Source organism: Varanus komodoensis, unplaced genomic scaffold (genome assembly GCF_004798865.1).
Source record: "Varanus komodoensis strain SLA01 unplaced genomic scaffold, ASM479886v1 scaffold42, whole genome shotgun sequence".
Taxonomy (NCBI): Eukaryota; Metazoa; Chordata; class Lepidosauria; order Squamata; family Varanidae; genus Varanus; species Varanus komodoensis.
Genome location: NW_025335972.1, coordinates 2,524,497 through 2,545,721, shown reverse-complemented (window position 1 = coordinate 2,545,721; position 21,225 = coordinate 2,524,497). Strand labels below are relative to the sequence as shown.

Sequence of the window (21,225 nt, the reverse complement as noted above, 5' to 3'; positions counted from 1 at the left end):
TGCTGTGGAGCAGGGAACAACAAGGGCATTTCAAAGCCCAAATTTAGCTCTGAGGCTGCCTTCAAGTCAATGGCTCTCCTTCAGTCCCAGTTCTTTAAGTATAATATGGGGAGGACAGAGAGTCCTACTGAATACGGTCAGTTACGAGGAGCACTGAAAGACTGATGGGAGTAGTCCTGATGGCCTAATGCTGGGGTGGGTGCCATGTGACTCTCCAGATGTTTTGGCCAATAATTTCCATCACCCTTAGCCAGGATAGCCAAACTTGAGGGATTTGTATGTCAAAACATCTGGAGGGCTGCAGTTTACCCACTCTTAGCCTAAGGCAGGGGTCTCAATCTCACGGCCCACAGGCCAATTGCCGGGACAGGTGGGGCATGGGGGAAGGGCCCTGCGGCCTTCAAAGTGCCGGCGGCACCCAGGCCGGCCGCAGGATGAGCGGCCCACCACCACCACCCAATGGTGGAATACTTGATGCGGCCCAGCCTCACCCAAACTCTACTTCCAGCAGGCCCCAGGTAAGTTGTGTTTGAGACCCCTGGCCTAAGGAGACCTGGGGGTTATGAAGGGGAGGGCAGAAACCACTCCAGAACAAAGGGGGCAGACACTGGCCTTGTGGGCTCAACTTGGTATTTTTTGCTAGCACCCAAAGGTCCTTCAACAGGAATGGGCAGCGGGGTGCAAAATCTTCCATGCTGTCATATTGCCTCCCTAAAACAGGTCCTGGGTTAGGTGAGGATTGATTAACTTTCAAATAACCTCTGTTGCCTGTGTTTGAGCAGCACAACAAGCTTTAGCAACTCCACGCAGGGACCTCTTGGGCCATTATGAATACAGACCATTATGATTTTGCACCATGGTGCCCCAAGGGTTAATTAACCCATGGTGGGCTGTTGTGCTGTCTTGAACCAGGTATGTGTGTCCTGAAGAAAGTGATAACTGTAATTGCAAATAGGCTTACTAGGCATGGGAGGGGCACCTGAGACCTCATCCAACTTTTCTAGCATCCCACCCCGGCCTCCTAGGCTTCCAAAGAAGATGATATGCCCTTTCCCTTGGCCTCCAGTTGTTTAGTGGTTTCCCAGTGGTTGTCCCTATTCAGAAAGGCTGAAATGCCTCTCTTAGAGCTTAATGACTGGGCAGAAGAGCTGTAACCAAAAACATGCTGGTCCATTTTGCGGTTTGGACTCCACTCCTTTGCCTTTGGCCACACCCACCACTGGAATGCTTCCCGTCAGAGCTTCTCAGAAAAGGTGGCCCCAGGGCTAAAAGAAATGTTTCACTTCTCTATTTCCTTTGAATTCAGTGGGACTTTCTTCCAAGTGAATCAGTAGGATGGCTCTGCAGACCCCCTTACATCTGGGAAGTGGTCCCCAGGAGCTCAGTGAACGGATTACTTCTGTGTAAGCCAGTGTATTTCTGCAGGACATATCATCTTTCAGTTCTAAAATTGGTGTCTGTACTTTTTGGATCTTAACACTATGGACTACTATGGTTTTAGTCTATAGCTGTTCTGTGTGTTTAGATTATGATGGGGGTTTTTTCACTATGTTCTTTAAGGTTTTAAGCTCTATTTTGTAAACCACTTTGGCTATTGGCTGGTATAAAAATGCAATGAAGAGAATAAATAAATAATCACGTTGAGAATTGCACTGCATTGTTTAACTCCTGTGAGCACTTATTTGGAAATCCAAATGAATGTAAAATTAATAAACAGTGCATTGTATATTAACAGTGCTATATATAAACAAACTGCCAAGATTAAACCAGAGTGGGTGGGGTGGGGAGAGAAGCAAACTGTACCAGCAGCAGTGAAAGCCTTGGCAAGAGTGGGGAGGACACTTGTAATACGATGGTCATTTCTTGGAAGTCCTTCGTATGCCATGGTTCTGCCTCAAAAACAATAAGAGCACTTCTGAGAATATGTGAAGGGTGTCTGACAACCAGCCCCAGTGCATCTGGGATGCCAGAGCAGAAGGTGCATACTCCAGTGCAGCTCCTCTTAGTTTAGAAATCAGGTGATGTACTACAGTGCTGTGAACTGGGTGGCAGCACTGTGGACCTCTCCATTGGACAAGGGAACAAAAGCCATTGATCGCTGCTCAAGAGAGGATACCAGCAGAGGGAGTTCAGCCTGGCTCAACCAGCTCTTAAAGCTCCACATATAGTTTACATCCACGTTCCAAAGTGGAACTCCCTTTACCCTCCATTCCCTTTATTTATATATATTGTTTGTTTTGTCATTTCTGTTTGTAAGCCTGCTGGCAGAGCCTAGCTCTTCTTGACAGAGGTACACTGCTTTGGCAACAATAACTGTCTGAAAAGCAGGATTTAAATAACGTAAATAAATCCAGGCTGTGCTATGGATGCACTGATTGGCCTTGGGCAACTTGTATCCTCTCAGTGGCCAGGTTCACACAATCATCAGAGCGCCCTGTCTTTAAATAAGCTCTGGTGGGCTGCAGCATATGCAGGGGGCCATTTTGATTATTTGTTATGTCATCCAAGCCCCAGACAGTTGGAGTTACTGGAGCAGGGAAATGGCCTTCTGATAATCCATGAACTGTTGTTGGCTTAAACCTCCCCTTTTGTGCAATTCCACCTCCACAGCTCAGCCGAAAGGCAAAGAAAAGATGAGCTGTGGGAACAGAGTTAGCAGGGTTGAGGAGAGGAAACCAGATGAAAGATGGTACACTAGATCCAACCCATGCACAATTGGTTTCACACCCCTGGGCTCTCTAGAAGTTTTATAATAGCAGCTCGTGTGGCGTAGTGGTTAAGAGCATGGGACTGGGACTCAGGTGATCTGGGTTCTAGTCCCTGCTCAGCCATGGAGCCAACGGGGTGACTTTGGGCCAGTCACAGACTCTCAGCCCAACCTACCTCACAGGGTTGTTGTTGTGAGGATAAGATGGAGGAGGAGATGTAAGCTGCCTTGAGCCCTTTGTAGGAAAAAGGCAGGATATAAATCGAAAAATAAATAAATAAATAAATGTGCATGAGCCCACACAGTCTATGTTACATAATACAGCCTATTCTCAGGGTTTACTATTAGATAGCCTCAGTTTGCTTACCTCTGCAATGGAACTGAGCAACCTACCTTGGAAGATTGGTGTGAGAATGGATAAGACCAAGCCACTATTATAGAACTGCATGTCACAGCTGTGTGAAAATTAATTTAGCCTATGAATGAAATCTGTCTAGATTCAGATCTCTTCCCAGGCCTTTGATTTGATGTTAGGAAGCAAATTACCTCCATCAGTAGAACATACTTCTCATTAAGTAAGTTGACATGGCAGTTCAAAATGAAGCCTGCCTAAGCAAGAGCTGCTGTGTGTTAAATGCCTATGAGCAGAGCATGGCAGCCTGAAATTGTGTGGGTGTAAACAAAAATATGTATCCCAGATATATAGGAGAGTTGCTGGGATGTAAAAGTATTGGAAACAGAAAGGGAAGTCCCTGGGTACAAATTCTTGGCCATCCCACTTTCCCCCAGCCTAGCTATGGTCAGATTGTGAGAATAAAAGGGGACAAGCTCTAATCCTAAACTCTTGGGAGAAATATAACAAACCACAATCAACAAACTTGTATCAGTTCTTGGATAGTAAGTCAAATCTGAATGGATAAATGCCCATCGAGATATCTGTTTATACAGCATCTGGACAGCAAACAGTGGGATTATCCCTTATACAGAAGGGGCTGGTGAAGGGTGGTGATGGGGATTGCTGGACTGGGGTGCTGGGAGATCCAGGTCTCGTAACCACTCGCCCATGAAACTCACTGGGTGATTTTGAGCTAACTACTCACTCTCAGCCCAACCTACATCACAGAGTTGCTGTGAGGATAAAGTGGAACCATGTAAGCCACCTTGGGTTCCTCCCAAGAAGGCAAAAAGAATATATATGCAAAATAATAATAATAATAATAATAATAATAATAATAATAGAACAAAATGGAAGAATCCTGGAATTTTCCAGTCATGGAGTTGGAAGGGTGCTTAGGAGCCAACTCCCTGCTTGATGCCAAATCCAGAGCAGGTGCATCCCAACAGATAAGACTTTCAGTGGGGTGGAGCTTACCCACCTCTCTAGGTAGTTAGTTGCACTTTGTCTACCAGGCTAATGAATTCAACCACTGTTGCTTATGAGGGCAGCTTAGGGGGCAGCCTCCTCCACTTCCCTTCTCCAGATGATAAAAGGAAACGGAAGAAAACCTATCCTTTGAGCACTCTCATTGTGCGAGGAAAACATTGCCCTTAAATTAGCCAAGGGAGGTGGGGGAGCTTATCTTGTATCAGCAACAAGTAGTCTTGTGGCACTTTAATCTCAATTCAAGGGATTGTGAACACATAATTTGTTTGAGATAGTGAAGGTCTCGAGTATGCCTAGTGCTACGTTATAAACGTCACAAAAAGTCTGTGAAAGATGCGATCAATAGTTGTGTGTGGAGCGTGTGCGTGAGAAGGGGGTTTCACCTCACCTTGAGAATTTCTGAGCACCGCCCTTCCTTATCCCACTACAGAAAAACACGATTGCTGTGCAGTAAGCAGCTCTTAATCCCCCTTGCCTTTCACTTTCCTATTAAATGCTCCTGGTACAGATAAATCTCTAAATGAAAGCGCAAGAGATCCAGCTAATTCCGAAGGATTGGAGGGGCTCGGCTGGATGGAACTCAGCAGAAGAGATGCGATCTCCGCCCTCTAGGGGGAATCAGGTTGGTCTGTAGACCGGCTGCTTTTAAGGGCGGTGGAAATTAGATCGGGAAATAGCTCTGATTTATGGTTGGGAGAGACAAGTCCATTTCGCCGTGGAGAGGTGTATGGAGGGCGGGGGGGGGGAGTGCAGGCAGCGTTATGAATAGTGTAGGCAAAACGTTAGCCACTTAAAAGAGCTAGGGCTCAGGCCCACAGGACAAAAGGGGGGCACAAATTTGTATGTGCTAATTTATATATGCCCTAAACTGTCTCTCTCTCCCCCCCGCCCTTCCTTCCTCGGTGTGTGTTTGTGTACGTGAGTGTCTTTAAAGAGCCCTGGCTCCTAAGAACACCCCTATAAAAAGGGGAGGGCATTTGATTTCAGAAGAAGTCCCAGGAGAAAGACGAAAGGGGGCGGCAGAAGGTGAAGCACATGTGGTCAAACAGTTACCTAATCTGGAAGGATCGGATGCAACAGAAATCACCCGGACTGCTAATTCAGCAAGTGCCCATGCACAGCAGGGTGTGGGGTAGATGTCTCCTCCTGCCCCCAGTAATGTGGAGCTCTGAATGAAGATTTGGGGCTTTGACCCCAGTAGACCTGCCCCCTGACACCACTTCTGCCCTCTCAAGGGTGAGAGGAGGCCACCCACATCCTGTGAGGACTATTAGGGAGGATGGAAGGAATAAATTAGTAAAGAACAGGACTGCTGGTTTTAAATTGATCAATGAATCAACATAAGCTTTAGCTGATTAACTGGTAAGGGCAAATTTTAATTTATGGAAGTTAAGAATTGAGGGCTCACTTCATGTGTGTGTTTCTTTTTTAACTAGTGAATTTAAAAGTAAAATAAAAATGACATTTTCTTCCAGTAAGCAGCAGCTTCTGTTTATTTGTTAGTACAAATGAAGCAGCTTAATAATTACGAGTCTGAAAGTGAGTCCATTCTCACTGCCTTCTGCACACGTGTGTCTCTGCTGCCTCCAATTCTTTTGCTGGAGTTGCAGAGGACTGACCTGAGAATGTTCTGCATTCAAATTGTGCTCCAGCACTGAGCTGTGAGCTGTCCCCTAATTTGATTTGCCATTTTGTTCTGTCTGAGATCTTGGCAACATTCTGGCGATAAATTGGTGCAAGCACTTAATCCTTGAATTAGGTCCAAGGGCAGATGACTAATCAGTCAACTTAAATTTCTTGAGCTGGATGATCATTCTAGTGAAAAGGATATTTATTGCTATTGGAAATATTGTCAGTAAGACTGTCTTGGGAAATGGGGGTGGGGGCACAAATGGATTTGCCATACACTGGGAGAAATCATCACAATATACAAGTAATCCACGGAAGCATCTCTGGATGCTTTGAACAGAGCCTGCCATCGGATCCCTGCAGCCCATCCCCCACACATTCCCACCCCACTTCCAGCCCCTGTTAAGGGGGCTTTTGACAAGGCCTGTCACCTACTTCATTAATTCTCCTGCTTCCAGGATGTTTGTTTTATCAAGGGAGAGGAAATATGAAAAGGTTAAGAAAAGGTGCGGGAGGAAGGCAGAGGATTTGGGGGCAGGGCTGGGTCATGGAGAAGCAGTGAGGGCTGAGGTGAGGGAAAAGCATGCTGAGGGGGGTTGTGAGGAGAGACCGGAGTGAATAGATGGGAGGATTGAGCCTGGAGCTCATGGGTGTGGGATGTTCCCTCTTTTGCAGCGAAATCCAGTTGGTGTTGTAAGCTATGGGGTGATTAAGAAATGTAAAAGAAACAAATGCATTCCCTCTGATGGACTAACATGAAGGGGCTAATCCACTGGGATGCTTTCCAGTGCACGGAAATGAATGTGCACTCGTGTGAGTGCCCTGTGCCGTGAGCAGGCATAGCATTGCGATGTGAATATCCTGAAGATGGAAGGGTAGATTAATCTGGAGCAATTTAGGCTGAGGCGGTGCAGCTGCCCGGGAAGGTTAGTCCATGCATGAACATGCCCTTGTGCATGTTGTCTGCCCACTTTTGTGGACGGGCACTCCCTTGCTCTCTTGAACCATCTGCTGCTGGGCAATGCACTGGGCTCAGGTGGGCGGTGGCCACTGCTATTATCCAGAGTGGTGCCAAGCTTGGCTAGCCATTCTGGTTGGCAGGATGCCCACCACCAGAGCATCTGCATGCAAGTCCAAGGTGCTGATTGCTGCCTCATGAGTCTTCTGTGAAAACTACGGGGTGAGGGCAGAATCTGAGGGAGCTATACATTGACGAACCTCAGAAAACATCAGATCTGAGGGGTCTGATTGAAAGAAATGTGCAGTGACGGAAAGGAATGCCTGGTCAGCCTGTTCAACCCAGTTCATCCCAAACCTGATGCCATTGGCACAGCGCTTTTGCTCACACCAGCAGGGGACCTGGAGCCTTCCAGATGTTGATGAACAACTGTCCAGCTGTGGCATGATGGGAGTAGTAGTTCATCAACCCCAGAGGTCCATAGTGTTCCCAGCTCTGTTAGTCATGAATGGAATGAATTCCTTTGGGAGAAGCCAATACCAGGTATGGTAGAATTGCTGAAAGAGCTCCTTCCTGTTTTCTGCTGTAAGTTCAAGTCTGGGTGGCGTTCTGCGCTATTTTAGCTCCATGGGACAGATGATCCTTTATTTCCCCTTCTCCTGAGATATCTGCCACAGAACCTTTCTAAGAAGCTTATTCCAGGTAGGGAGTTAAGGCTTCCTTCCTCTCATAATACCAGAATGTAGGGTCACCCAATGGAATTTAGTGGCGATTGGTTCAGGATTAACTAAAGAAAGTGCTTCTCCGCATAGCACATAATTACCGCACACATTTCACTGCTGCAAGATACAGCAAATGGCCCCTAGCTTAATGTCTCTTTAAAAGGATTACATTCATGGCAGTCAGGTCTATTGATGACTATTAGCATCAGGATGACAAAAATAAAATGAAATAAAATGGAAACTTTACGAACAGAAACAGTCTACCATTCTCCAGCTGGTAGGCACGATCGATGGGAGGAGTTGTCATCCAGTTCCTGATCTTCCCTCTGACTGAGTGCTGTTGCAAAGAAAAGGTTGGCTCTTCCATTAAGGCCAGACTCACATTCTTAGCCCATGGCTTAGGTCATGGGTCCTCAAACTAAGGCCTGCGGGCCGGATCCGGCTGCCATGCCCATTTAACTGGCTTGCCCCAGAGGTTTTGCACTTGCCAGGGGCATGTGCGGGTATGCAGGTTGCATGCGAGGAGGTTGTTTTGGACACTCGGAGAAAACGATCTCCTTGACAGCAAGCCAGCGCCTCGCCCTGCGTGCCCTCCTGCCCCCCTCACCGGCCCACAGCCCCCCCCCCACTGGCAATGCCTTGGCGGCCCGTGCACACTGCTGGCACCTGTCAACTGACCCCCTGTTGAAAAAGTTTGAGGACCCCTGGCTTAGGTGGTTAATCCAGATGATGAACTCTCCAATTTTGTTTGTGTTTGAAAGCAATGGAAAAACAATAGCGAGATTTCTCCCCATATCCACACCCCACCCTGTGTCTGATTCTGTCTTCTATAGGCCTTCTGCCTTATTCTCCTATGATTTGATAAGGCAAATGTTCAGTAACATCTCCTTTTTCCACCACCCATGGTTCCTCCTTTTTTCTCTCCCCACCTTCCACTTTTACATGCATTGCCTTGACCTTCCTTGGCAGTATAATCAGAATCATGACTTGTCCCCTGTGGGGGTTCCCCTTTTCTCCCTCCCCCCACCCCACAAGCCTTGGCTGACAGGTTGCAGGCTCCCTTCCCCCTCCCCCTTCTTAAATAATTCAGCTCCCTGTAGCTGCCCCTTGGCTCCATCTGCATCCCGGCTGCAGTTCGCTGGGCCCCTGCAGTGCTAACAACATAAGCCCCTCGCTTGGTAATTGCCAGATGAATAGAGGAAGACGGGAGACACCGGAGGGAAATGGGGGGGTAGCGGTCAGTGGGGACGTGGTGGAGGAATGTAAGGGCTAGAGACCGTATTTCCCCCCCTCCGGGTTAGAGGAGCCTAGGAGAATGACCTCTTACTGCGTCTGTGCCATGGTTGAGCGCCAGAGCAGCTCTTAGCCCATCGTGTGCTGTTCTTTCAACCACTGGGTGGGCTGTTCCGTCTGTGTTATTCTGCTGGGTTGGAGGGGGGTTACTCTTCTTCTGCATCTGATCCCCCATGCCAGAGAAGCAGGGGAGGGCCACAGCTGTCTTCAGGTGGCAGCGAGTGGACTGACCGAGGCCGATACAAGCCCATGGTGGTTGCATCAGAAAGTGGTCTTCTGTAGTCACCGAGGATGAGCAAGGATGCTCGGTTCTGCTCCAGGTAGTTTTGGCAGTGTCCTGAATGGGATGTTTGGCCTCAGCTCAGACAACGCTGTGGATTGTAGACTCTGGAATGGATTCCACAAGATGCTCCAGGCATGCTCTGGGAAGCGGAGCATGTCTCATCAATGTCCCCAAGCCATGCTGTAACAACCTGCATGTTCTGAGGTCCTCAGAGCAGAGAGGAGCTGATGTCATCAATAACTTGCTGTGCTGGAGGTCTCTGAGCATAACACAATGAGGGGGATGTCCCTGGGAGACACCTTATGTAACCTGAGACTTCTAGCATAATATCCACCATCCAGGAATGTCCCTGAGCTGTGTGAGGCCTTGTCTCAGACACAGTTTCTGGACCAGACTAGAAGCTGCTGCTGTTCTGCTAGCCAGCACCCCAGATTTTTATTTCTGGACAATGTTGTTCTTGCTCCTGTTGTTTACTCATTCTCTCATTCAGCTTGGGGGAATGCAAAGGTTCAGTGTTAGAGCATTTATGCATAGGGTTATTTATGCATGCATAAAGTGCCAGGCTCCATTCCATTTCAAATTCCATCATTCCTCACCCTGGTGCTGTGTTTGACTGGTTGGATCACCAGTTGTGCTGGCTTATTAGAGGCAAGCCATTCTGAGACTTCACCTTTAAGACTTAATGGCCTTGTTCTAAAAGCGGCAGTATAGCAGGGCTGCAGCACAGAGACTTGTGCTGTATTGCAGAGGGTTTAAAAGCACAAAACCAAACACTTTTCCCATTCATGAAAAATATCTGTGGGGAAGGATAGCGGATATATGAAAACTGACAATTGGCTGATGCAGAGTTAATGTACCAGTGTGAGCTAATAGAATTCTGGTTTTCCTTGTATCTGCTTTCTCTTTCCCATTTATACATGTACTCTGGTCTTTTTCCCTATTTTCATTCCCTGGCCACTCTCTTCCTTTCCTCCATCTTAGCAGTCAGCCAGTCTGTCTAACTCTTCTTTCTCACCCTCCTTTCTTTGCTCCCTTCATTTGTCAATCCACCATTTCTTGCCACTGGTCCTGCTTCTGTCTCTCTTGCTTTCTTTTTTCCAGCCACCCATTCCCATAACCCTTTCCCTACCCACCCACCCACACAGCCCCACTCTGCTCTGCCTTCGCATGACCTATCCTCCCTTCCATAACAAAAGCCCACCTGCCTTTTCCCGCTGCCCTGAAGATGCACAATGGGGTGAATCCTCCCTGGAATCCTCCCATGTCATGCTTGATTTTGCTTTTCTTCCCCTTTAAGGATGCCCTGTTTTTTTCCTCCTCCTCCTCCTCCTCCTCCAGCTTTTCTTTTTTCTTTTCAATAGCAGTGGGGATGGAAATGCTGAGCTGGTCACTCACCCACTTGTACACACAGTATATTCCTCCAACAAATTGGTGTGAAGAATGGTTTTCATAAATACATACATACATACATGACTTCATTAACTCTCTTCTTTCCTCCAGATCCTTTTTGCTGTCTGTGCAGGAGTCCTTGGGGAGAGGATGTTTTGTGGGGGAGGAGGGGGGAAAGCACGATTGCACAGATGTTTTTTTTGCTAATGGTGTCTCTCTCTCTCTCTCTCTCTCTCTCTCTCTCTCTCTCTCTCTCTCTCTTTTCCCCTTCCCCCCTCCCTTTCTCTATTCAGCCACAAGTCACACTGGGGGTTGCATGCTACTTGCTCCTCCCTTGCTGAGCTACTGCCCAGGTTTGGTGAACGGCCGGGGCCCACGCTGCCAAGGGAGATGGCCTCCACACTGGCCCCTTTGCTGATGCTCTGGCCGCTGGTTCTGCTTCTCTGCAATCCAGCCACATCCATTGAGTTTCCTGAAGGCTGTGAGTAGTGCAGGCATGACCATTTTTCTCAAGGAGGAGGTTTGAAAGGTGTGGGGTGGGATGCACCACTGTCTCGGACCTGTGCGCCTAGGTGTGGCACGTTTCCTACGTGGGAAGGGCTATGATGATGCATTCTGGGGCTGACTTTTGGCTCGTGGACTCATGAAATAGTGTACCTCTCCATGTGAGTGCCCATACATGTGCTTTTGGTCAGGGCAGCTTATGTTTCCTCTACCATTGCTATTGATATGATAGATCCTGTTGTCACTAAGGCACCTTGCTTTGCATTTATGTTACACTAATGTTCTCGATCTTGTTCTGTTTGCCTGCCTTCTCCTGAACCACTTTGGTGCAGGTAAGAACAGTACCATTTGCAGACTGAGTGAGAAGAGAAGGAAGGAAGGAAAGAGGTGAACTGTTCATTTCAATGGAGTACTCCTCATGCCCTGTTTTCCCCTTAGAGGTTGCCTAGAGAATTAAGAGTCGTTATTACCTTGCGACTCCAATCCTCACCTTCATCTCAGGTTCATATCCATGGCTAGAAACCAACATAGTACACACTAAAAGAAATGGCAAATATGGGCAGACATGACACGTCAGATAGTAAATGGCAAAGAACAAACATAGGTATACAGCAGCATGTGCCAATCAGTACAACAACTGCTTTGAAGCACAGCTGAGTGAGTGAGCAGGACCTGTAGAAATGGAGAAAACTAAAGCCATGGGAAAGCAAAGCATAGCTAAGCCTAACTGGAAAGGACATTGGGTTGGCTATCTCCTGCCCATCTTTATCATCACCCTACTGTAAACAGTCTCCCCTTGGGTGGATATCTTGCAAGCTATTACAATTCCTTCCAATTTCTGTAGCACATTCAGTGTGCAGACAACTTCACCCTGTTTCCTTTTGCAGCTCTTTCAATGATTTTCTGAGATGAGCAGTCACACTTCTTTTTGTAGATGGGGTAGGAGATAAGAGACAAAAGCCATCCATGCCATTTATGGTTGTGATGAAACCTGCTCGCTGGATCATGTCACAGTTATTGATGGATGCAGTGCCTCATCTTCTCCAGACAATTATAATTTTCTAGATTCATGAGGAGTTATGAATTCTACCTGTTTGCCCCTTCCCTGCCAAGGTCAGTGGCCCTCCTGATTCTGCTTGCTTGCCTCCTTACAATGACAATTTCAGGCGGTAGGCGAGGTTCAGTACCAAGGACAGCGCAGGAGGCGGGCAGGTAATTGTCTTTTCAGCACTGTGGAGAGAACCCTGCACAGGGTTTTCTCCCAGTCAGCATCTTTGCTAGAGGAGGCTTTGCTTTGTCCTGGTACCAGCCAGCCTGAATCCTTATGTACTGCCTTATAAGTGGCTGATAAAGGATCTCTGTTGCCAGACCAAAATGCTGGCATTCCCTCCTCCCCCAGCATCAGCAGCTGGGCTTCTCCAAGTTTGCAGAATGAAACTGCCCCCTTCCATTCTAGCACTATCAAAATATCCAAATATTAAACAACACCAATATTAAAGAGCAGAGTTAATAATCAGAGCAACAGATTACAATGTAAGGGTCTGCTGGAAGAGAGACATCTAAATGTGCACAATGTGGACAGCAGGTGGATCTCCCTGGGAAGGTATTCCACAGATGGGGAATTGGCCGTGGTGCCTAGGGAGGAGCCTCTGAAGATGGCCTTAACAATCAGGCAGACACTTATGGGAGAGCGTGTTCCATTGGGAAGACCAATCCTGAGCTTGGGCGGGCAGCTCTTTGGAGTCCATGGACACCTTTGAAAAAATGTCTGCAAGTACTGCTGTAAATTGCCATGGGGGTGCTGTGGGTGCACCTTCACCAGCATCTTCTCCTCCCCCAGGGCAGCCATTTCTGTGAGGATCCCAATCTACTAATTTCCTGCTGCAGCAATGGTGCAGGGGCAGGTGGGGGAGAAGTCTTGGCTGCCACACTTCTTTCCCACTGCAGCAGCTGCTGTGGCTCTTTCAGACACGACTCCTCTTGGGTGCCACTGATCTCATTGCACCTGTACAGCAGGAGAGCCTTTCCCTCTGCCATGGCAATCCCTTGTCAACTCCCTTGCCCAAGGAGAGTGGGGATCCCCAGGCTGCCTGAAACGACCGGCGGAAGAGAGGTGGTACAAGGAGGAGGTCATGAGGGGTCCAGAAGGCACACTTGGTTGGAGGTGTGCCTGAGGGCCCCACATGGCCAAGTGGCCATCCTAAACCATGAAGTGTCAGAGGACAGGTGAGTGAGAGGGGGACTGAAGCCCCACTGTGCCCAGAGCTTACCCTGCTGTCATGGAACTCATCTGGGCACCTGAAAAGAAGAGAGCTGGTGGGGAAAGGCAGTGGCCAGATAACTATGACACTGGGAGGAGAGCTCAGCTTCCCTCACTAATTTGCCTCTTCTTGTTCTCAAACTCAGGCCTTGTCCTAACTCAGAGCAAGTGCAGGCATATGAGCCTGCCTGGGTATAAACATCTTCGGGAAAGCCCTGTCTTTTGGCATTGCAGCTTTCTGAAATGTGTTTGGAAGTGATGCCTGAGAGGGCTGCCTGGTGGCTGCTCCCAGCCTGTGGAACTCCCTGCCAAGGGAGGCTCGGCTGGCTCCTTCCTTGTTTTCCTTCTGCTGGCAAACAGAGACTTTTTTTCATGGAGGCATTATTTGGCATGCAAGCAGGTTTCCTGGGCTGCATGCTGTTCTTGTTCTGTTGTTGTGTTTTTAACTGCAACTTACATGTATTTGTTTTATTACTGCTTTTTAATGAAATGTTTATTTATCTGCAGTTTTAAGCTACCTCAAATTGTTCTTTTCTTGGTAGAAAGGTGGGATGCACATCAAATAAATGAATCACACAGACAAACAGACAAAAACAACAACAACTAAGCTTCCTCCCTTGGTTTAGTGTGAAAATGGAGAAACTGTTTTTTTGCCTGTGCAGAAGCAACTGTGTAGCTCATGTTGTTCTCTCAGGCCTAACTTTCTCTCCAGCTGTACTCTGCAAGTCTGTACTCATCCACAGAAAGAACTTTCCTCTCTCCCCCAGATCCCTGCACATAGAAAGCTAGTATGTCAGGGAGAAGGATTGTGTAGGGTAGCTATCTCCTTGCCAGAAGAGGCGTGGTTTTTGTGTGGAGGAGTATTCAGGCATGTGTGCCTTCCACACCTGTAGTCTGCAGTTGTGATGTCAGATACAGGACTACCTCCTTGGTGAGAATCTGGTCCTAGCTGCCTGGCTCTGTGATAGAGGTGGGTAAGCACAGCCACTATATGGGCTGAAATGGCTTGCACCTCGTGGTTGTAGGGCTTAGGTGCCCACCTGCCCTGTCCAGAAGCGCTTTGAAAATGTGCCCTCTGAGTGGGAACCATAAAGGCTGTGTGTGACTCTCCGTCTGTCTTGGGCAAGGCAGCGAGCGACTCCCCAGTGTGTTGCTTTCCTCCCACCCTCCCATCCCTCCTGCTGTATGCTGGGTTCTGCGGCCGGTGGGGTTTCTGTGGGAAAAGGAGATGATTGCTCCCAATGGTGGGTGTGGTGAGAGATCGATCCAGAGGTTGAAATGTCTCTGCAGAAGACACTCCAGCTGAAGAGACAGACATGGGGTGGGGAGCGGAGAGGAGTGTTGGCATCAGGCTAGTCCATCATCCACTGGGAAAGATGCCATGGAGCTGGGAGCGAGCTCGGCACTGAGTAGTCGGTGCTCAAACCGGAGGCTGGCTGATCTTTGTGTGCATTCTCATGAAGCAATCTTCTCCCCTAACCTGGCACCTTTCAGAAGTGCTGGAGTACAATCATCCTCAGTGCATGCTCTTGGGGAAGACAAAAGTTGTAGTCCAACATATCTGCGGGGCACCTGCTTGGGGAAGGCTTCTCTAACATTAACTGGAGATCTGTCCCTGGCATGACTTGGGGCTTGCATGCAAGGAAGAATTGTTACTTTTACAATGGAAATGCAGTGACTTGCCAGAGCCATTGAGTGAGTTTCATGGACTAACTATAGTTTGAACACAGAGATGAGGCAACTGCTCTGCATTTGTGCCCCTGTACCTCTATACCTGAAGCATCTCTGAGCATGTGCAGAATTGCCTTTTCTTTATCCCTGAGCAGCTGCAGCCTGTCCCCCCACCCTTAGGACTGAGAAGCAGGATTTCCTTTCTAGGGGAGGTGACAGGGACTGCTCTCTTATTAAAAGAATTATGAAGAACCATGGATATTTCCCATGACAGGATTTAAAAAATGCAGATCAATCTCTGCCCCCTTGCCAAATATAGCAAGGCTTACAACTTACAGTGGTGCAGATCCTTCTTTATGAGGGAATTCTGTACCTGATGGTTCCCCTCCATTTTCTCTGCTTTTGTCCTCCCTGCCTCCCACCTCAGTAGTATGGCTGACTTTAATTCCAGGGCTTTGTGTTCCAATTCACAAAGAGTGTTTGGAATCTTAATTCTGTCCTTTGCAGTACCTGCGGTTGCTTTTGCTTCATGTGCCACGAGTGGGTGTGTCCTCTCTCCTTCAAGGAAATCCAAAAATACCGTGCAATGACACTGGATGCAGGGAAGACTGCTGTGAAATGCTAGTTGTCATTACATTACAGGCAGCCCTGTTCCATTGATAACACTCTCCCTGGAATATTAACATTACTACTGCTGCTGCATTGCATTGCATTTATATCCCATCTTTCTTCCTCTTGCAAGGAACTCAGTGTAGCCTAACCAGGTTCTTCTCCTCTCCATTTTATCCTCATAACAACCACCTGTAAAGTAGGTTGAATAGCTCCTTTCCAGTCCAGATATTTCCAGTTTATTTATGAGGCAATCAGGCTGAGCCAACGTCAACAGTTTGGCTAAACTCATATATATCTCCACTGCATCACTCTTGTCCGCAAACTGAACTACTTTGTCAAAGAGAGGATTTTTGTTTCTTTTTAGCTCCACATAATTTGTTCTTCACAAATCCACCTTGGATGCTCGCATGCTTTACAAATCAGTTGTTTCCTGATTTCCTCTGACAACTGCACGGGGATAGATGTTAAGCTGACAGGTTTTATTATTTTATTTCCCTTGCTGGTTTGCCCTTTTGTAGTCTGCTAGAGCTGCTGAGCCTCTTCCCAGTGAGCTGCAGGTATTCCTAAGATCCCTGTAGCTAATTGCTCCTGCCCCCACGGGTGTAGTTTCCCAGGATCCACTGATCTACTTTGCATTCATTCAAAGTAGGAATGCTTTATTACTGTGTGCCCAGATAGCAGTCTTAGAATTAAACTAGAGCAAGTAAGATTTTTTCCCTGTGGCAATGGAGCTGCTTTTTCCTCATTCCTTACTAGCTCTTTTCAGGCCACTCCCGTCCCTATGTAGATGAACTACTGGCTGTGCTTTGAGGAGCAGGAGGTGGCATTTTAAAGCTACAGTGACCAGGAGCCTGGAGAAGGGGGAGTGTCCAGCCATCAGTGGGGTGGAAACAAGGAGAACAAAGCTTGCAGCGGTGCTGGCTGATGAGGATTCAGGAGACCTTGTACAGTGTCAGGCAGCTTCCTTAAGCAGTTGCCCTCTCAGTTGGTGGGACTACTGCTCATAATCCCCAGCCAGCTGCTGTGGGTGGTGATGGGAACTGTAGTTGAACACCACTGGCAGGTACCAGGTTGGGGAAGGTTGTCCAGTCCAGGAGCATTTCAGGTTCCTAGGTCAAACAGGGCCCTGATGGATTCCCAGGGATTTCCCATGGCCACGTCCCACCCATTCTCTGTCCCCTGGACAATGAGCATTTGGTGGCTTATTAATTTATTTAAAGCTTTTCTATACCTTCCTTGCTTTTCTGTTCATATACCTTGAGTCCCAGGCTTCCTGACTGCTGCGCATTTCCTCCCCACAATCCTAAAAGACTGGAGCTTTTCTCCCGAGGCTTCCTTTCTGGCAGTAAGAGCAATGAGCTGGCATATGCTGGTACTTTGGTATGCTGCTCCTGACCCCGTTGCCTTCAGCCTTAGGGTGCAGCCCTGGAGGTCTCCTCTGAAACCCCTGGCTGAAAGAGACTCAGAATACACTCTGAGCTAAGCAGTCCCAAGCTCAACTTGCTCCTCTGCCAAGGCAAGATGCCGTTCTTTCTCCACCTCGGCCCCACTCTTGTCAGCAGGGTGGAGTTTGTAATAATGGCCTACTTTACAGGGCTGTTGCAAGAGTCTCTGTGTTAGTGTATGAATGCTAGTCTGAACCCTGAGAACGGCAAGTGTGCGGCTGTTGTGTAGGGCACACTTGCAATGGTTGCGGGGAAAGCCCCAGCTGGACAGCAACTTGAGGTTTCACCCAAATGCTTGTGGTTTCTCTGTGTTAGAAGGAAGCCGTGTTAACCTCTGGCAGGTCAGAGATGACTGCATAGCCCTTATCCACAGAAAAGTGGTTACCATCAACTTTGGGTCCATTTTGAGGTCCAATTTTAAGTGCATTTACTCAAAAACAGCAACATCATTTCCTGAACTAAGGGAGCTAGCTAGGGATGAAAACACATAGGCATCACAGGGGCAGAATAAAACCAAAACTTGTGATGTTTTTAAACAGGGTGGGGCCATCACCTTCTGCCTAATTATAGGATTGTCTTACAAGCACCTTTCCCAACAGCCCTCCAGAAGTTTTGTCCTATGACTCTCATCATCCCTCACCATTGGCTATGTTGGTTTGTGTTGATTGGAATTGTAAGCCAAGATATCTAGAGGGCCATGGGTTGCTCATCTCTTTTCTAGAAGGTTTAGAACAGCCTTCCCCAACCTGGTGGCCTTCAGAGGCATTTGGACCGCAACGTCCAGAATTCCCATCCAGCAGAGCCAGTGACTGGGAATTCTGGGTGTTGCAGTCCAAATGTGTCTGGAAGGCACAGGGTTGGGGAAGACAGGTTTAGAAAGATGCTGCAGCAGCAGCAGCAGCAACTGCAACAGCAGTTCCCTTTGCCTGGTGCTGAAGGCACCTAAGAAAAATGTGTGGTGAGCCTCCCTTAGGGGAACATTTGAGAGGGGAGCATCACCACCCAAAGGCCCCCTTATCATTCACTATTGCCTAAATCCAGAAAGCAAGGCATAGAGAGAAGAACCTCCAACGATGGTTTCAGTCAGCCAGGTGCACGAGGGGAACAGGTGCCTTTTCCATGCAAAAGGCACATTGAGGAATTGCGAAGAGGAGAGTCAAAAGCCATGAGAGCCAAGGGAGGGCCCTGCACTCTGGGATCTCTGGGGCATCACTGCTGAAGGGACCACAGCTGTGGACTGCAGCTCTGTTGCCACTGGACTTCCAAAGCATTGAAAACACGTGGCTCTTCTACACCAGAATTGGTGGTAGTTGTAGAATAATAAATATTTAAATCCTGTCTGTTCTTTGACAAGTCTTACCTTATTGTGCATTAACAAACATTTTTAACTGAGACTTGTTAGCTACCTTTGGGTTCTTTTTAAAGGGAGAGAAATGGCATCAAATAAATAAAATAAATAAGAATAATGAAGGAAGGAACTGAATATATTTGGTTTTAATCATCCCTGTGCATTAGCAAGTTTTTTTTTAAAAAAAGACAAAACAAAACAGATTACCATAGTAAATGCAAAAAGACAAGAAAGCTGTGTTGGCCATGAGAAAATAATCCAAAATTAGCACAATATATTTAGCATAATATATGCTAAATTAGCATAATATATTTAGTAAATCTAATAAAGGTATAATTTTAGTGTAGTCTTTTAGGGAGGCTTTAAAACTACGGTATAATTGTCATGTCAGCTGGGTTTCATGAGCACATCAGATTCCTGAATCTGGTGCCCTGCAGATGTGTTAGATCACAACTGCCGTCATACATGGCAAGCAGTCCAACACATCTGGAGGGCAACAGACTCAGGAAGGCTGATCTGCACCATCCCATTGGAACAGACCAAAATAGGCAATGTGCGGGAGTTGAGCAGATAGGATCGCTCTTTCCTGGCTTGCCTTTTAGCTGAGAGCAGCCCCAGAAACTGCTTTTATGGAGCAGAAAAGCAGGGGGGTGGGGGTGGGGCAGAAGTGCTCAAACCTTTCCCTTCCCCCTTGTTTTTCTGCCTGCCTCCCCATGCATGTTTTCTGCTGCTGTCCCACACAGTTGTTTATCGCGTCGTTGGACCATCAGGCAGCATCTTCAAGTTGGCTCCTTCATGTCTGATGTGGGAGGAGGTTTGGTGCTTCTGAGTCAGGGAGAGGGACTCCATGACGGTCCTGTTCTTAATTAATTACTTAATTAATTTCTGTATGGCTTTTCTGCCTTCAAGACAGCTCACTGCTACTGAACACAATTTGCCATTAAAACAATTTGAAATGCAATTAAACCCTGCACAATAAAATGACAACTGAAGAACAGAACTAAAAGCCCTACATGGTCAAAGCAGAAACAAAAAGGAGGAGAAAGAGAAGAAAAGAAGAAAGGATGTGCCTTCTCCCATGAAGCAAATAAAATAGTCTTGACCAGCTTCTACAAAGGCCAAGGTGAATCCAGCTTGGTGAACTATTATTGCCATGACTTCCCACAGCAAAAATTTGGGCCAGCACTAAAAAGATCCTGCCCATTGTGGGTATTATCCTGATTTCACTGTGCCAAGACACTCAGAATAGGGCTCTGGAAAAGATCTAAGTCATCAGAAGAGTCATTTGCAGATGTTTCAGGCTAGCCCAATGGTGGAAGTGCACGAGGTATCCAGCTGGGGCACCACAATTGCAAGGATGCCTGCCTCAGCTAAGTGAAACTCTTGAGGAAGGCGCTGTTCTCTATACTCTTAGATTTACCCATGGGGTAAATCTTTGCCTGGCATATTGGTAAAGTGCAGGTTCTGATCTGTGCTACTGAAGGTGTCCTGGTTCCATGAGAGGGAAGCGGTCTTTGGTCCAGGCTAGTTCCCATGCAGCACAAAATAGTGTGAGATACTGAAGTTAAATGAAAATAAGGAAGTGATGGTCTGCTCGGCTGGTGGTGTGCTGTTTGTTATGTCACTCAGTGCACAATGCAAGAAGGGGAGCAAAACGTTTAGTTCACCTACAGAACAAGAGTGCTTCTTTGAACTCCCTCTGTCACCACTGACTGTGCAATCCTTGCTTCAGAGGGAAGCAGGTGTTTTTCATGAAGAAAGTCCCAGGTTCACCTTCTGCCATTTGTAATTTAAATAGCTCTTGAGAAGTAGAGCTGGGAAATTGCTTGGCCTAAGGGCAAGATCGGATGTGGCATTGATCACTTGACTGGACTTTACATGGTTGCTTTTCTTTACCTAATAGCAGGGAATTGGGGTGGGATATAGATCGGGTTTATGGCTTGGGGAAGAGAAACATAGGGATGTAGGACTTGGCCTTGAATTCACTTACACCATGGGTCCATCTGGCTCAGAGTTATCATTGCCACCTGGTTTCCTTCAGGTAGGTTTGACAACATCTCTCATCATTCCCTGAGACCTTCTGCGTGCAAAGCAGGTGTACTGCCAGGGAGCTATTGGAGCGATGCTTTGCACAATTGCCCCTGGTGTGGTCTCAAACTGGATTGGCGTCCCCCAGCCCCACCCTGATGGCCCATGTGGCTGCCTTTTGCCCCAGGAGAGACATGCCATTGGTGTTAGGAATGGCAGCTTCCCTCCCATGGCAAACAGCAGTTCGGTCTGGAAGCCTTCAGCCCCTTGTGGACTGTTGCACCCCAGTTGCCTGACATTTTGTGACGGGAAAACCAACCAGCACAGGCCAGTCATGCAATCAAGGATGCATCTAGGCTGGCCCCGAATGCCTTTGCTAGTTAGAGTAGACCAGGTGTAAGCCCCATATGCATGGGGCTACAACACCCATCAGTCCCAACAAGTGTGGTCAGCAGTGATGGAGATTGTGGTCTAACTGGAGGCCACTGGGTTGTTTAACTCTGAGTAGGTCATTCTGAGTGGAGCAGAGGTACCTAACTCAGCATAAGGAAGCTTCCCGGGTTTCATGACATAAGTGGGTGGATCACCTGAGGTTTTGCACCTTCAATTCCAGCATTCCTGCTCATTGGCCATGGGAAGAAGTTGAAACATAGAAACATAGAAACAGAGCAAGTCAGAAGGGGCCTCCCGGGCCATCTAGTCTGCTCCAGCTGGCTCCATTCACAACATGCCCACCATGTGCATGTCCAGCCTATCTTTGAACACCCTCACTGATGGGGCCTCAACCACCTCCCGTGGAAGCCCATTCCATACCCTTGAGGTCCTGTCAGGAAGTGCTTCCTGGCATCCAAATGAAACCTTGGCTCTCTGAACTTTGCTCCGTTGGAGTGCATCCTGCCTTCCTCTGCAGGGGAGAACAGGCCTCTACCCATCTCTCTGTGACATCCCCTCACATACCTGTATGTTGCCAACATATCCCCTCTGAGTCTCCT

The 21,225-nt window shown here is 47.7% G+C and overlaps 1 protein-coding gene across 4 annotated transcripts in view; it reads left to right on the top strand.

Moving 5' to 3' along the window:
* Positions 1 to 21,225, top strand: part of L1CAM (L1 cell adhesion molecule) — a 109,216-nt gene that overhangs the window by 11,927 nt on the left and 76,064 nt on the right. For 3 of the 4 annotated variants that reach the window (XM_044443625.1, XM_044443624.1, XM_044443622.1), the window contains exon 2: positions 10,659 to 10,846. In XM_044443625.1, coding sequence (XP_044299560.1) covers positions 10,756 to 10,846 — 91 coding nt within the window. In that variant the 5' untranslated portion in view covers positions 10,659 to 10,755. Of the gene's footprint in view, positions 1 to 4,608; positions 4,714 to 10,658; positions 10,847 to 21,225 lie in introns of those variants that run through there. The other variant, XM_044443623.1, reaches the window with a different exon arrangement.